Genomic DNA, 15,495 nt, shown 5'->3' with positions numbered 1-15,495 from the left:
TCCGAATTTTTTGTGGACTTTTATTTACAATATATATCAGACGAGAGATATCTCAGCCAGTTTTGGTAAGAAAGTTTGGCTAGCAAGTTGTCATTCGGTATAGGTTATACTAGCCAGCTGTTACGCCATATATAGGCCTACTAGTCCTAACTAATTTCATTCGATATAAAATAAAAGTTGATGCTTTCCTGTTGACGAGTTAATAATTATTTAGTTATTGTAAGATTTATCACAATGAAGTTAAGTAGGCATATACCTACATATACTGGAAAACAAGGTGCTTTGGTGCCAAAATTTAATGGATTCTTCCATAGATTTTTCTAGTCCTCATATATAAGCAGCAATTAAACTGATTTGGATATTATCATCTACATATTATTATCTTCGATGATTGAGCAAAAATAGGGCTTTTATATTAAGAGAATTTAAGATTCGACTTAATTTTTTTTTTACTTTTAAATTTTTTTAAACTTCGTTGAGCCTCTTTAACGACTTTTTAAATGTCATTTCAGCATTTACGTGATTGCACCAGATGAAATTCATAATTTTGAAATGAAAAAGCAAACATTTTCAAACATAAAAAGTCAATGTCAATTTTGAGTCTTTTTTTTATGATATAAAAAATTTTTTTTTTATGATTTTAATAAAAATACAAATATTAGCAAAAGTAATCTATGCAAATAGAGCCTGAAGTATCTGCACTTCCCTAACCAAAATTGATAAAAAAAATTAAAAATATATAAATGCAGAATGAACAAATGAGAAATGCGACTATAAAACATAAATTGTGACTTGTGAGGGCATAAGAGCATAAATCAACGGCAAATCAAAAAAGAAGTTTAATGAAAAAGAAAAAAGTTTCACAACACAACGAAGGCGAAAAACAGCGGTTAAATTAATATATTATTCAGCAAAACAACAAAACCAACAACACGAACCAAAAATATCACACAATAAAAGCAAACACTTCCACAACCACAGAAATGTTTCAACGCGACAGGCTACCACATCAATGTGGCATGCAAGAGCGACGGCATCAACATCAGCATCACTTGCCACGGCCGCTAAAGCTCATATTGGCGTTAGTCATCATCATTTGCTTGAAAGGTAAGTGAAACATCAATTTTCCTTTTTGTTGCTTTTATTCTTTTTTTTTTATGAGACTAATTTTCGCATTTACTTTCTTGTTGTAAGCAGTTTTTTTTGTTGGTTTTGCATACTTGCAATAAATTGCCACGTACACATGTTCATACAAGCACAGTTATCATCTAGTATATCTGCCTCATGCCACCATTGGCGACGTGTTGTCAGACTTTTAGAATGTGCCACATTGCTACGCTTGCTGTTGCATGCACCCACGGAAAGCACACGGTAGACAAATGGGCACATTTTTTCATTGTATACTAGATGTTAATCTCTATATTTGTATGTCTCCCTCTATATGGTGTGCATGTGTTTGTTGCTGAAATAATTACTTTGTCATTGCTTTTCGCTTCCAACCAGAATTTCTTATGTCAATAAAAGTCTTTTGAGACTTAAACCTGTTGGTAGCATTTGTTGTTATTTTTCTATCAGCTACTTTTGAGAGAGTATAGTACATATTTTATTTTTATTTTTATTTCTTAATCCACATCTTCTTCGTAGTTAATTTTCTTATAAGAAATACCAATTCTTGGCTTTGTTCTTTAATAATTATTTCAAAGTCAGATAATTTTCCATGGTTTCAGATTATCGTGTCTTACTCTTCTTCAGCTTATTTATTTGTATTATTGTTAGCAAAATATTTTTTTAATCAAGCACATCTGCTGACAAAGCCTTCGAGAATTTCTTACATTAATTATGATCTTTGAAAATTTTGCAAATATTGAAAAAAATCTGATGCGCCTGCTTGGCCACATTTCAGCCTATATGATCTACATTGCATATATGTACTAAACTATCATCTGGTAGAATCTAAGTAATCCATAATTGAATTATCCAAACTGCCAATTGTATTTTGAACTTAATTTGAAACTATTTTTGGATTAAAATAACAAAAACTTCAGGCTTATTGTTTCGTTACCTTTATTAAAAAACTATGGTATTATATACATAAACTTTGACATTCTATAACAAATACCGAGTATTACACATCATAACTTTGCCAATGCTAGGATCGCAAAGCACCAGCACAATGTTATTAGATATCTCTAGCATTTTCTTAACAAAACTCTCCCCCATTTTCCAGCCAAATGTAATCAAAACAAATATTCTTGAGAGTCAGCTCCATGTCAGATATATGTATCTTAAATATTCGTGTATTTTCTAAACTGTGTGAGAAATGTTTTCGGTGGTTTGTCAGAGCAAACCAATATAGATCTATTGATATTCCGTTCCTTTGATTATTGTGTAATTCCTAGTTAAAAATCGATCACCTAACAATTTCTTTCTCAATGGTATTTTATATAATAGGTGAGTCATCATATAGCTTTATATGAATATATAAACCTTCATTCGTTATTTCTCTGTTGTTTCTTCGTTTCGACATTTCTCGCTCACTAACTTTGACTGCGCGCGGTACGTACTGACTAATTAATAAATGAGTTTATAGCAATTTACGCCAGCAACATTTCACGCCACAAATATTCAATGCAACAAAGATAATGAAGGCGACTTTTCTCGCATTAACTGTTTAATTATATTTACAATTGAAGTGAAAGAAAGTGAGGTTTCGATGTGGAAGCTTTGATGACGGGCTACTAATGGGTAAGAGATGAAGATGGAGAGAGATGGTGATGCAGATACAGAGAGCTGAGAGCAGAGAGATAGAAAGTAAGAGAGAAAGAGAACTACTCGGATATAAAACCACAGAAGTGGCAAAGTCGGACTGAAGATAAAGTGTATAAGTTTAATGCACTTTGGACCTGATATATCAGTTCCGGAAATTTCTTGGTGTGTCAAATCTGATACGAAAGAGAGACATTATTTGGTGAAAAGCAAATTCGCTATTTCACCGAAGTCTTTTTAATATTAAAGAATACGCAATGCGATATTTCTATTTACCTCGATATAAGCGTCCCTAAAATAAGAGAATAACAATTTATAAAAAGGCTTAAGAATCGGTGATTACTAGTCTAGATGCTGACAGACACCTCAGAACTTTCAAATATTCTTAGCTGCGATTACTATCTGAAAGCTCAGCGAGTTCAACCCGTACTCCTCCTTACTCCTATATTTTCATATTGATTGCATTATTTTCCACGAGAGTATAACAGTGTTTCTGTATATATGTATGTTCATATGCAACACGTTATTGATTTCGCAGTTTTGTCAGTATTCTTCCCTCCATTCATTTCATCCCCACATTTCTCTTGGTGGAATTGAGTACGGCGCCTCGAGTGCAATAATGTGATTGTGATGCATAAAAACGGATATAATGCAATTTGCAACATGACGCAAATTGACAGACATTAATTTGGATTGCGGTTAAATGTGACTACTTTTGATTTATTTTACGGTGCATTTGCTGTTTGATGGCATTGAAGGCTTTTCATGTAGTTTCCAACGCAAAAATTGTTTTGAATTATTATTTTTTTTTGTATCTGCCGAATATAAATTGTAGTTATTATTATATTTCAGTAATCTACATACGCTTTCCATGCACTCATTTATTGATCTACCATTAAAATTTATTTTATTAATTCTTTACTTTAAAAATCGCGTAAACAAGGAGCTTCTTTTTTTGGTGTCTTTTAAATGTGGCAACGTTCCAAAAAAAGTTTCCTTTCTCTTTTTCAATATTTTTCCCATATGCTATACCGCAAGTTTTAAATTATATAGTAAATACTCAGAATAAAAAATTTTAAATAAAAACAAGTAAGGAAGGGCTAAGTTCGGATGTAACCAAACATTTTATACTCTCGCAAAGTCAAATGGTATACTCGTTTGAGATTTCTTTGTGGATTGACTGATATTTTCGGTAGAAGGTCAACTATAGGCACTGGGGTCCACATATTTAGTACTTAGGGCCTTGAACAGTTTTGGTTCGATTTAGACAATTTTTGGCCGCAAGGTGGCATACTTTAATTGCATTATTCACGCAAAGTTTTACTCCGATATAATCATTGTTGCTTGATATGCATAGTGGAAGATAAAATTTAATGTCTCTGGCGTGTTTAGTGCTTGATTTATTGCGCTTTTAGTAGTTTTTAACAGTACCGTTATATGGGGAGTGGGCGGAGTTGCCACCCGATTTCAACTATTTTCACACCGTCAATAGAAGTGCTAAAAGCATTTGCTTCTAGTGAAGTTTGTTATTATAGCATTAGCGGTTTAGGAGATATGCACATTAAACCTATTAGAGGCGGGACCACGCCCACTTTTTAAAAAAAAGTTCTAACTGCAGATGCCCCTCCCTAATGTGATCCTGTGTACCAAATAACAGTCTTGTAGTTTTGTGGGCGTGGCAGTGGTCCGATTACGCCCATCTGCAATACCAACCGTCTCACGGTACCAAGAAACATGTCTACCAAGTTTCATAAAGATATCTCAATTTTTACTCAAGTTATAGCTTGCACGGACGGACGGACGGACGGACAGACAGTCACCCGGATTTCAACTCGTCTCTTCATCCTGATCATTTATATATATATAACCCTATATCTAACTCGATTAGTTTTAGGTGATACAAAAAACCGTTAGGTGAACAAAATACTCTGTAGCAACAGGTTGCGAGAGTATAATTACCATTACAACCAGTTTTAGAAACGCTTTTTAGCTGAAGGCTTCAAATTGAGCTCAAATCTAGTATGTACATTAGGGTGGGTCGAAAAAATAAGGTTTTTTTTGTCGCTTGTACTCTGAAAAATGTATTGATAGACACCTCTAAGAAAGGCGCTCGAAGTATGAGCTCTTAACAGATAGAACAAGTAAAGAAGAGCTAAGTTCGGGTGTAACTGCTAGGCTGCTAGGATGAAAGTCGGAGACTTACTTTAAGGCTTTGACAAAACTTTATATTAACACTATCAGGAGCTATTGATCCGATTTTGCTCATATTTGATCTAGTGCGTGGTATTATCAGGAAAGGATTTTTTCGCAATATTAACTGGGGTCCATATCCGATTTTGTCAATTTTTGACCATTAGATGGCGCATATGCTATAAGCACTATTTGCGAAAAGTTTTATCTCCATGCATACATTGGCACTTGATTTGTATTCTGGAAACTGAAAGAATCGGATGGAATCTAAAACGTTGTTATATGGAAAGAAGGCCTGGTTGCTATCCGATAATGTTATGTGTCAAATTTTGTTGAAATTGGTAGAGCAGATCCCGAGATATGTGTTTTCGCCTAAATATGGGCAGTGCTACGCCCATTTTCCATTGTAGTTATAGCATTTTACAAGTTTTCGTTGAATTGTGTTTGGTTGGCGTGGCAGTGCTCCGATTACTCCCATCTACGAACTTGTACTTTCTTTTTTGCCAAGGAAAATATGTACCTTGTGCCATCAATATATCTGAATTTTTACTTAAGTTATCGCTGGCATGGACTTACGGACAGAAATGACAGACTTGTTTCGGTATTGATGTCTGACGATTAATAGGTGGTAAAAGCGTAACGTAGTCGAAAAATTATACAGCCCATTTTTGTGGAGCTGAAAATTTCCTACAGGGCTGTGAGTTTTGCAATTTAAAATGATTCTTTTTCATTGAGTTATAAAGTTCATAAAAAAAAAAGTTTGTTTTATTCAAATTTCAACCGTTAATATTTTTTAAACGGTTTGGTTTACGAAAATATCGTGTTGGACCCTTTTTGAAGAGTATTCAATCCACAAAACGAGATATGTTTTCAAATAATAAGTTCAATTAAGAACTCGTACTCCGAGAGCGTTTTTTAGAGGTGTCTATCAACCAATTTTTCAGAGTACCAAGCGAAAATACATTTGACTTTTTCGACCCGCCCTAATAGATGTACATACATAACTATGGTCAAATACACATATAAAAATATATTATTTTTCGTTTTTTGAATTAAAATTTTTTTATTTAAAATGCTTTATTCACGAATACTTTCCTTCGCTGTAAGCCTCTCACCCACTAAACCCTCACTTTGAATGCCTGCCATTTTCACTCGCCACGTACGTTCCATTCTATAAGAATCCTTTTTAAAACTTCGAGCGACTTTTATCGCAATTTGACATTTTCCATAATCGATTGTAAAAATTAAATTAACATGATTTTGACTTAAACCGAATAAGCTTGTATTCCATTAGGATAACAGTAAACTTATAAATACCATATATAGTTAATGATTTTATGGCTACATTACTTTGTTGCATTTTCGTGCAATGCAGCTTGCAACATTTCAATTGTAATATCATTACACAATTCTACTTGATTTGTTTGCGCTTCATAATATTTGTGACCTTCTTTTGTGTTTTGAGCAGTTGAAGGGTACTCTGATACATCGATATTCGGCATTATTGACTCGTTTAACAGAAATCCACGAGATAAGACTTTGGAGTAATTTTGTTTGTGGTCTTTTCTCAAGATCAGCGACATCATCGATTTAGGAAGATGTTGAGAACTTCTAGGGTTCTAAACAGACCTTAATTTGGGATTGTTGGTATTTCAACCGTCACTGTACGTTATACTGTACATATACATATGTACATATCTATGTTTAAGATATTCAGAATAGTGTTGTACTAGGTAACGCTGTAATAGTAAAATTTTTATAGGAGCAAAGGGTTTCAAAAAGTTAGAAATAGGTTACAAAACCCATTTCATAACTGTCAAATGGAAACATCGTTCTTTTGAGTATCGGTGTTTTAAGTGTAAATGATTCGGTAAAGTGTTATCAAAAATTAGAGCATTGTAAGCATTTCTTTGTAACTAAACCCGTACTTATGCTTAGCCTTAGACCAAGACCTAGATTTAGACTTAGACTTTGGCTTGGACTTAGATTTAGACTTAAACATAAACTTAGACTTAATATATACTATATACTATACCAAAACTTAGTCTTAGACCTAGATTAAGATTTAGGGGGCTTAGATTTAGACTTAGACATATATTTAAACTTAGGCTTAGACTTAGATTTAGATTAAACTTAAGCTTAGACTTAGACTTATACTTAGACTTAGACTTATACTTAGATTTAGATTAGACTTAGACTTAAACTTAGACTTAGACTTTTACTTAGACTTAGACATAGATATAGTTTTAGACTTAGACATAAACTTAGACTTACACTTAAGCTTAGACTTAGACTTAGGCTTATACTTAGACATAGACTTAAGATTCATCACTCATTACTACTGACTAATGAAGTGTAACATACGACTCATAACTTGTGACTTACTGGCTTACTAATTATGATATATAACATGGACTTACACTTAAACTTATATTTTAACGATATAAAACTTTGTGCATTAATTACATTAATACATACCTAATTTTTCTCCTATAATTTTGTTACTAATATTTTATTATCAGTCCTCGATTTAAGAAAAAAAAAATCATTATAAGTTTAGAGTAATTCTCATGTCGAAACTACCCGCTGTTTATCGCCTTTAATAAAATTATATGACGAGACATATGAAAATTTGCCATCTCGCGGATGGCTATAATATTGTAATTCACGAAAGATAAACAAATAAAAAACTAAACAGACAAAACTGTAATAAATAAATATTGTTCAAATAAAAAAAACAAAAAAAAACTATTAAAAAATACTAGAAACCCTAAGCAACAAATGGCATTGCGATTGCCAGTGAAAAGCGAAATGAAACGCGAATACAAATTACTTCCGCCAGCTAGCACACAATCGGCCAATAATCAGATACAGCACACAAGTCTACACATTTACTACATGACACAACTGCTAACCATAACTCTACACACAAGTTAACATGCAACACGCTTCTATAGTATTAAATATATGTGGATGAATAAATGTATGTATACTTAATGTGTGTATGTGTGTGTATTTTATATAGCGATGTGTTTGCAGTTACTCAACGTAAATCCGAAGCAATGACACTGATGTGACTACAATGCGATTACCGTTAAAGAAATAGCGCAAATACTGCATACAAACACATAAATACAATTGCACATGTCAGAGTAATCGAAAAGTGTAACAAAATAACAAAACAAATATTAGTGGAGAAGCAGAAATAAAAACGCAACAACAACCATAAAATGGTTAACAAAAACAGTAACGGAAAAACCGTTGAGCCATCAGCCATCACAGCTAAAGCGACACAAATTTATAAACGAGCTTACTAGACACATACGCTTATTGTATGACATAAAAGTTAATATGTGTGAGAGCAAACCCTATTGGAAATATTTTCATTTCCTAATATCAGACTTGGGAGAAAATTAGTCGGAGTTTTTATTTGAATCTGTTGTCACCTCTCCGAACAAAGTTTTATCTGTGCAAACTCCGAAATATCATCAATAAACCCTTAAACTATAGTTGCGATTTTTTTCCTATACAAAGCATTCGCATAGAAAATGTTGTATACTCGCCTCTTATTCTACCTGCTGACAGCTTCTACAATACTCATTATATGGTGTTCGTAGTCTACCGGCATGTTTGCCAATTAGACAGTGACCTGTTAACACCCCTCCTAGAGTTCCTATGTCATTCCGTTTGAGTTTTAATAGTCGGCATGTGCGGCCCATATTCCATTCATTAGCAGCAAGTTAGGGATTGACTCCACCGAGACTCAGCTATATTTATAACAGCTTTGTCGATTAAATATCTACAAATAGTCAGAGGTATATGAATTCTCTCTTTTCTGAAGTCTAGCATCACCCTACAGCCCGTTCCGCCTAGTTGATCTGCTTCACAGTTACCAGGAATATCACTATGTCCTGGAACCCCAGGTTTATCGTGAAATAGGATGTTAGATGACTTTTCCACTTTTGACATCTCCGGCCCCTCCCTTCTTTGTAGTCATACTTGGCCTACCGGGTTTGGTTCCGGCTGCCGCTGGTGTTGTTGCCTTCCTACAGCTAGACTTAGCTTCAACTCCATGGTTAGTGCCAGCCCTTGAACATAAACCAAGCTTTACTGTTTTATGCCGGCTCGCTACAAGCACTGCTACTTCTCGGAACAACTAGTTGCAACCAGTATTTTCTAGAAGATCCGGAGTCCTTTAATTCTTGATTTCGTGTCTTGTTTTGTTCTGGTTCATATTAGGACCCACGAGTGTAGAGGAAAGTAGGTTCGCTTGCACATAGCCACTGCTATGCAAGTAAGGCTATCATATTATGAAGGACGAACACTTAACTAAAAAGTCAGACCTTAGCTAGATACCTCCCAACTGCAACAGGGGCGAATTGTTACCAGTCCGTCCTGCCATTGTCGTGATAATGTGGTATCTATTACAAGTCGGCACCCTGGGGTAGGGTGGTTCAGTGGGGGATTTTTGATATAACAATAATTATTCTGATAAAAGTTCTATATATCTTCGTCATTATATGCTTTGAATGTGGCCTTACAGTAAAACATCATTCCATTTATCAAATTTTTCCTATAGAACACTGTGAACTTAGAACGTATGACAAATTGAAGCGCTCGAATTTGCAGCGATTCAAAATTTTTTGCAATTTTAGTTCGTTTTTTTTTGTAAACTTTTACAGTTTGTATGAGTATATTATATGAGTATGTATATTAGCTGTGAATTGGAAAAGCGGTAGGTTGCAAATAGGGGGAGCCCATCACTTCGAAAGCGCGATTTATATATTCTACTGTACACAATTGTGGCATTGTAAGCCCTGTAAGCAAATAAAAGTCGTAAAATACTGAGGGAAGAATTTTTTATTTCGTTTTTTTTTTTCATGTTGGAACATTCCATTATCTTTTCTTTTTTTGCCATTCTGAGTCAATGGAGCGCAACTGCACGGAAATGCCAATCACTGTTTCGTCAATGTTGTAAAAAAGAGGAGTCACATTTTTAAAACAAATACACATACACAAACATATATATTATATATTATATATATATGTACATACACAAACATATATATTATATATATATGTATGTATATGTAGTAGGCATTATGAGTACTTATATACGTATGAAGGCAAAGCAAAGAATTATATATGCACAGATAATTTAATTCAGTTAAAAGAGAAAAGAGAAAAAATTATTATTCATTGCCGGCTTTTTCGAGTGTAGTCGTTGTCTCCATTCGTTCAATCGGTTTTAGTTTAATTGCCTGTAAGCAAAAGTTTTTAATTGGAATAAATAAATATACACATATATAAATTTTTATTTTTTTCTGTAATCGGCCATTATAATTACAGGAATTGAAGTTTCTAGCAATCACACTTTTGATCTTAAAATAATTCGTTACATTGCCATATTTCTTGTTTGTATCATCCAGTTACCTAGAATTTTTTTACTGGGTTCATTTATTATTTATTATTAAGGTATAAACTTCAAAATATGGCTTCTACTGACTTCTGAATATAGCAGCATTTCAATACTAAGCAGCGTTCGACCAACTCTCTCAATCCTACGAGAAATTGAGAATTACTTTGACGAACTGTGTAGCGGTTGTATTGTAGCTGGCTCTACATGCAATATTGCAAGTATCATATTTCCCCTTCGTGAAGAATAGTTTAAACCTTCAATAAAAATATTGGTACTCTGTGCCTTTAAAAGCTAGTTATATCTTCCGAATATCGAATTCTCTGAGGTCGCAGAATCTGCGTCTATATCCCGTTTTTAGTGTGTAGTACATATTCCACATACGAAGATAGATTTCATCGTCGATTATCATTTTTCACATCGTATAATTTGAACCTGTTTTCTAAAATTCTTCGCGCTTCATTCCATCGGCGGCACTTGAAAAAGGTGTAGCTTGCATCGCCTAGTGGTTCGTCTCCGTAAATACCCGTGATCGGAGAACATCTACGTTAAGTAGTAGTTAACCTCGCCATATTTCCTTCTTTAACACATCTCTACATCTTTGATTAGTTACGGTCCATCTTCCTTTCTCCCTTGCCCACCGATCTTGCCAGAGTTCAAGTGTTTGCTTCCTCGCCTGTTGATAGGTGGACATTTGTATTTCTATTTCATCCTTCTTTCGTAACCAAAGCTGTCTTTTCTCCTTTGCAAGTAGATCTTTTGGATTGAGGCCACTTATCCCTAGTACTGAGAGTTCGGCGGTGAGAATGCGGTACGCCGAGGCGACTCTCAGTGCTGCTGTCCTCTGCACCTTGGCAAGTTTTTTCCGTCTATGTTTCACGTTCAACTTATCGGCCCATATTTCAATACCATACAATAGCACTGACTGTGTTGTGTCTACCAGCAGTTTCTTTCTACTTGCAAGCGAACCTTCAGTATTGGCCATAAGTCTTTATAGCTACATGGTTATATTAGCTGACTTTTTAGCAGCATTCTGAATTTGAGCACAATACATCAGTGTGTTATCCATTCTTACCTATACCTAGGTATTTTAGGGTTTTCGACGTTTGGGTAGTTTCTGAATGAACTTGCATGTTCAGCTCCAGCATAATGTGTTTCCTCGTAAGCAGAATCGGAATTAAAGGTAACTTCATATTATTTCCATCAAGTTGGGAAAGCGTTTTGAACCAACTTTTACGTGCGTCGATCATATTAATCCATTTTTGCCATGTTGCCCCTCTGATAGGTCTCCAGCAGTTTTTATGATGATACGGGATTTCAATAATCTTTCTATATATATGCTATAGAGTTCTGTATGCTGAAGGTGTTTCTGGGTCTCCTTTGACTTTGCTTATGACGGCCAGATGTTGTCAGTTTCATACTTCTGGGAAAATGTAGAAGTATACCTAGGTAAGAAGGTATATAAAAGCCTAATCAGCGCGAATTATAATGTGAAAATAATTTTTGTATTTATTTTTAATTTTTCAATTATTCGAACCATCCGCCCCAATATATGCAATTAATTGTGATTTCGCATTCACAGCAATCAATCATATTCTCTAAATGTGGCATGTTTTCGTTTTGCTGCACGACTTTGGCAATATATTTCATATTCATTGCACGAAACTTTCGTTGTAACTATGCAAATAGTACAATGTTACGTCAGAAATCAAGAAGCTGCATGTTAAGTGAAGTTTTCGAAAACCCAAAGGTGCAAGGCAACACGACGGCAACGCCATGAATATTTGTTGTGTATTATTTCCGGCAAAATATAATGAATGATGTAAAAACTTCTACTACTACTACTACCTGCCTGCGATTGCAACAACAACAGGGATGTTGCATGCCACATAATAAATGCGATAACTGTATAGGCGTAAAGTAAATGACTAGAAATTAGTTTACTTCTGTATGTGGGAGGATTAGGATACAACTTAAAAAGTGGATAAAGAATTTTGTTTGAATTTCATGCTTGCGGCGAATCTCTGAAACTAAAATATCTAATATTCGATGAAATTTGTATTGACTTTGGTGGGAGTTACGGTAAGCTGAACTTTGGCAACTAAGCGGAGCGGCTTAACTTAACACAAACAGGGCTAAAAGTTATATGTAATATTTTCGATTATAGTAAAATTGACATAGCGGTTCTTGGCGTAAAAGCGGTTTTAATTTTTTCAGACATTTAAGAACCGCCCTAATGAGCATATATTGTATGTGTGTGTGTATGTGGTGTACTTTATACGATCGAAGCGCATGTCACCGCGTGAGTCACGAAAACTAATTTTTGACAGCGTGTTCGGGGAATTGGTCACACGAAAAATATCGCACACAAACACGCTCACACATACATACGTAAAAGCAGTGCAGGCAACAACTTGGAAGTACAGCAGCACACGGCAGTGATTTTTATGTGCTATGTGGGCAAAGTTTGTAACTAAATTGCCGCAAGTGTGTATGTTTTATGTTGCACAGACATGCTCATGTGTGTGTGTGTGTGTGTGTACCGCAGCTCTGGGTCTATGTACTGACAAAATTGTAGACAAAGTTTTTTAATAAATTTTATCATATTTAAAGAATTGATGACTGACAAAAATAAATGTGAGTCAGACAATACATACAACAAAAAAAAATACACATAACTTGTAAACAATACAAACAAGTAGATACTCGTGGCAAGCGAGTTTCAAGTAGTAAGTTAAATAAAATTGAGCCAGTTAAAGTTACGATTTCAATTGAATTGTTCAAATCAAATCACGTTGAATCGAACAATATCAAAACAAAAAATAATAAAAAAAAAAATTATCAACAATTTATTGCAGTTATGTCACGCTAGGTAACGCCACCACCAGGCGAGTTGTCAAACTTTTCTTACCAAAATTTTTATGAAGTTTCTGCGCGTACATACATATATGCCTGACTTCAACTTTTTATTATCAAATAAAAATTTTCAACTTTCGAATTGCACAAGTATTTCAACTTAAATTTAGTATATTTATTTCATTTAATTTTTCCCAATTTTCAAAAAAATTCCTTCTCCACGAAATACTGCAAATTCTTATCAAATATGTTGGTAGCACACAACTTTTGAAAATATTTTTAATATAACATGTTCTAGAGCGTATTTATGTACCTCAGCAGGCATACTCACATATCCACCTACACCCATACATATGCACAAACGCTTCAAAGCGCTGAGCAAATTTTGTGTTTGCTTGCTGTGGCATATACAAAATAAACTCACTGCTACATGCATACAAACATAAATATACACATACATAATCAAACATACATAAGTATGTATGTACACGCATACGCCTGTATGTGTGTTTATAAAAAAGTTGACGCAACCAAATAAGAAACATTTTTAACAAATATTTTGCGGTTGCAATACAACGATAACAACAACAATTACAAGCATGAAAATAGCAATAACACGAATATTATGAACAGCATGCAGGCAGCCGGCATTGGAGATATATATGTACATAAATTTGAAAAATTGCTTGCACAAAGTTTTTGAATGTTTGTCAACAGCAACAGAAATAACTGCTGCGTTTGTGTTGTTGTGATTTTTGATAAATTTATTTATTTACTTTTCTTCAATATTGATTAATAAATTTTTATGCTGATAGTTTTGCTTACCACACACTATTACGGATATAGAATGCTATTAGCCACATAACTAAATTGTTTGTGACCTGTTTAGAAAATGTTCCAAATAATTTATTGAAAGGCTGAAGAAATTTAATTGCTTCTTCTAAGCATATAATTTGGTGCAAACTGGACTAAATGACTACTACTGTTAGACTAAGCCTTTACTATTTTGGACTAAAGAAATGAAACGTAGGAGAGTTTTCGTAACTTGTGAGAGTTGAGTTGTCGTGACTGATGGCGTTTGTTATTAAAGCTTGAAGATTTCTTTGCGTTGATACCTTATTCAAGTCTAGCGATATGCAGCCAACTCCTCTACGCTCAGGCGTCAGCAATTTGGAATTCGACAAATATTTATTCAGCGTTAATCCATTTTTTCGCAACTTTACTAAAGTCTGCTAGTAAATGCTTCAAGTAAATTTTTACTATGGCTTTCAAACTTCTACACAAATCCCCGGAAATTAAAGTAGAATGGAATTAATCTTCTTAAACATTCAGTTGAGCATAACTACAAATTTAAGTGGTCCTTGCACGAAATCAGCCGCTCTAGGAATTCTGTTATTTTCTTAACCTCGTGGTGGTTTTTCAGACTTTTTTTAATCTGATAATGAAACGCTAGCTCCTTCATTATGCATACGCCAACATTATCTACGGTCCGATTTTTTTGTGCTAGGTTCTGTTATACAATATTTTATGCTATGTACAAACCCTCTATTTATAAATCGAATCTCTGTTTGTTCTTTGACTAACTCCCTCACATAATTTTTTTGGAATATAACGAATATTTTGGAGTAAATCTATGTTATTATAGCTCGGTATCTTGTAAGGATTTGAGACTCTAGATATGATATGGGTACCTTTTCACCTATACCAATATTTCAGTGTCGTTCAAAGCTAAGCCCAGTATTTACTTGTTCCAGTTGGTATACAACAACACACCCAAATTTTAGCCCAGCCCTAATACCATCACAACACTATTCGCTATGGTCTAGGCAGAACGCCAAAACTGACCTGACTATTGTTTAATGCCTCATTAATGGCTACTGTCCCTTTATAATGACTTATTTGATTGATATTCGTCTCAAAGGTATGTATTTTTTTTCCTTTCAAGCACCTTATTCCTGTCTTTCAGTTCACATTACAGCTATATGCCATAGATAACCGATCTGAACAATTTCTTCACAGATTGCACCATTATCTTAGCCAATCACCCACGCCAAACTTCGTTAAGAAATCTCGTCAAGAGGAAAATTTGTCCATACTTTATTCCGATCGTTCAGTTTATATAGCAGCTATGAGCTATAGTGGTACCGCAGAATTTCAGATCGATATCTCAACTGAGGGACTTGTTCGCGTATATTGACAGACGGACATGGTTAATCCACTCAGCTCGTGACGCTGAGCATTTGGACTTCCGACGTTTCTTCTGGGAA

At 34.4% G+C, this 15,495-nt stretch overlaps 1 protein-coding gene across 7 annotated transcripts in view; it reads left to right on the top strand.

Moving 5' to 3' along the window:
- LOC106624572 (uncharacterized) overlaps window positions 1–15,495 on the top strand; it is a 363,928-nt gene that overhangs the window by 130,116 nt on the left and 218,317 nt on the right. For all 7 annotated transcript variants that reach the window (XM_070108938.1, XM_070108943.1, XM_070108940.1 and 4 more), the window contains one exon: window positions 513–1,107. In XM_070108938.1, coding sequence (XP_069965039.1) covers window positions 984–1,107 — 124 coding nt within the window. In that variant the 5' untranslated portion in view covers window positions 513–983. The remainder of the gene's footprint in view (window positions 1–512; window positions 1,108–15,495) is intronic.

This window comes from Bactrocera oleae, chromosome 2, assembly GCF_042242935.1.
Source record: "Bactrocera oleae isolate idBacOlea1 chromosome 2, idBacOlea1, whole genome shotgun sequence".
NCBI lineage: Eukaryota > Metazoa > Arthropoda > Insecta > Diptera > Tephritidae > Bactrocera > Bactrocera oleae.
The sequence above is the reverse complement of the archived record's forward strand: the minus strand, read 5'-3'. Positions and strand labels throughout refer to the sequence as shown.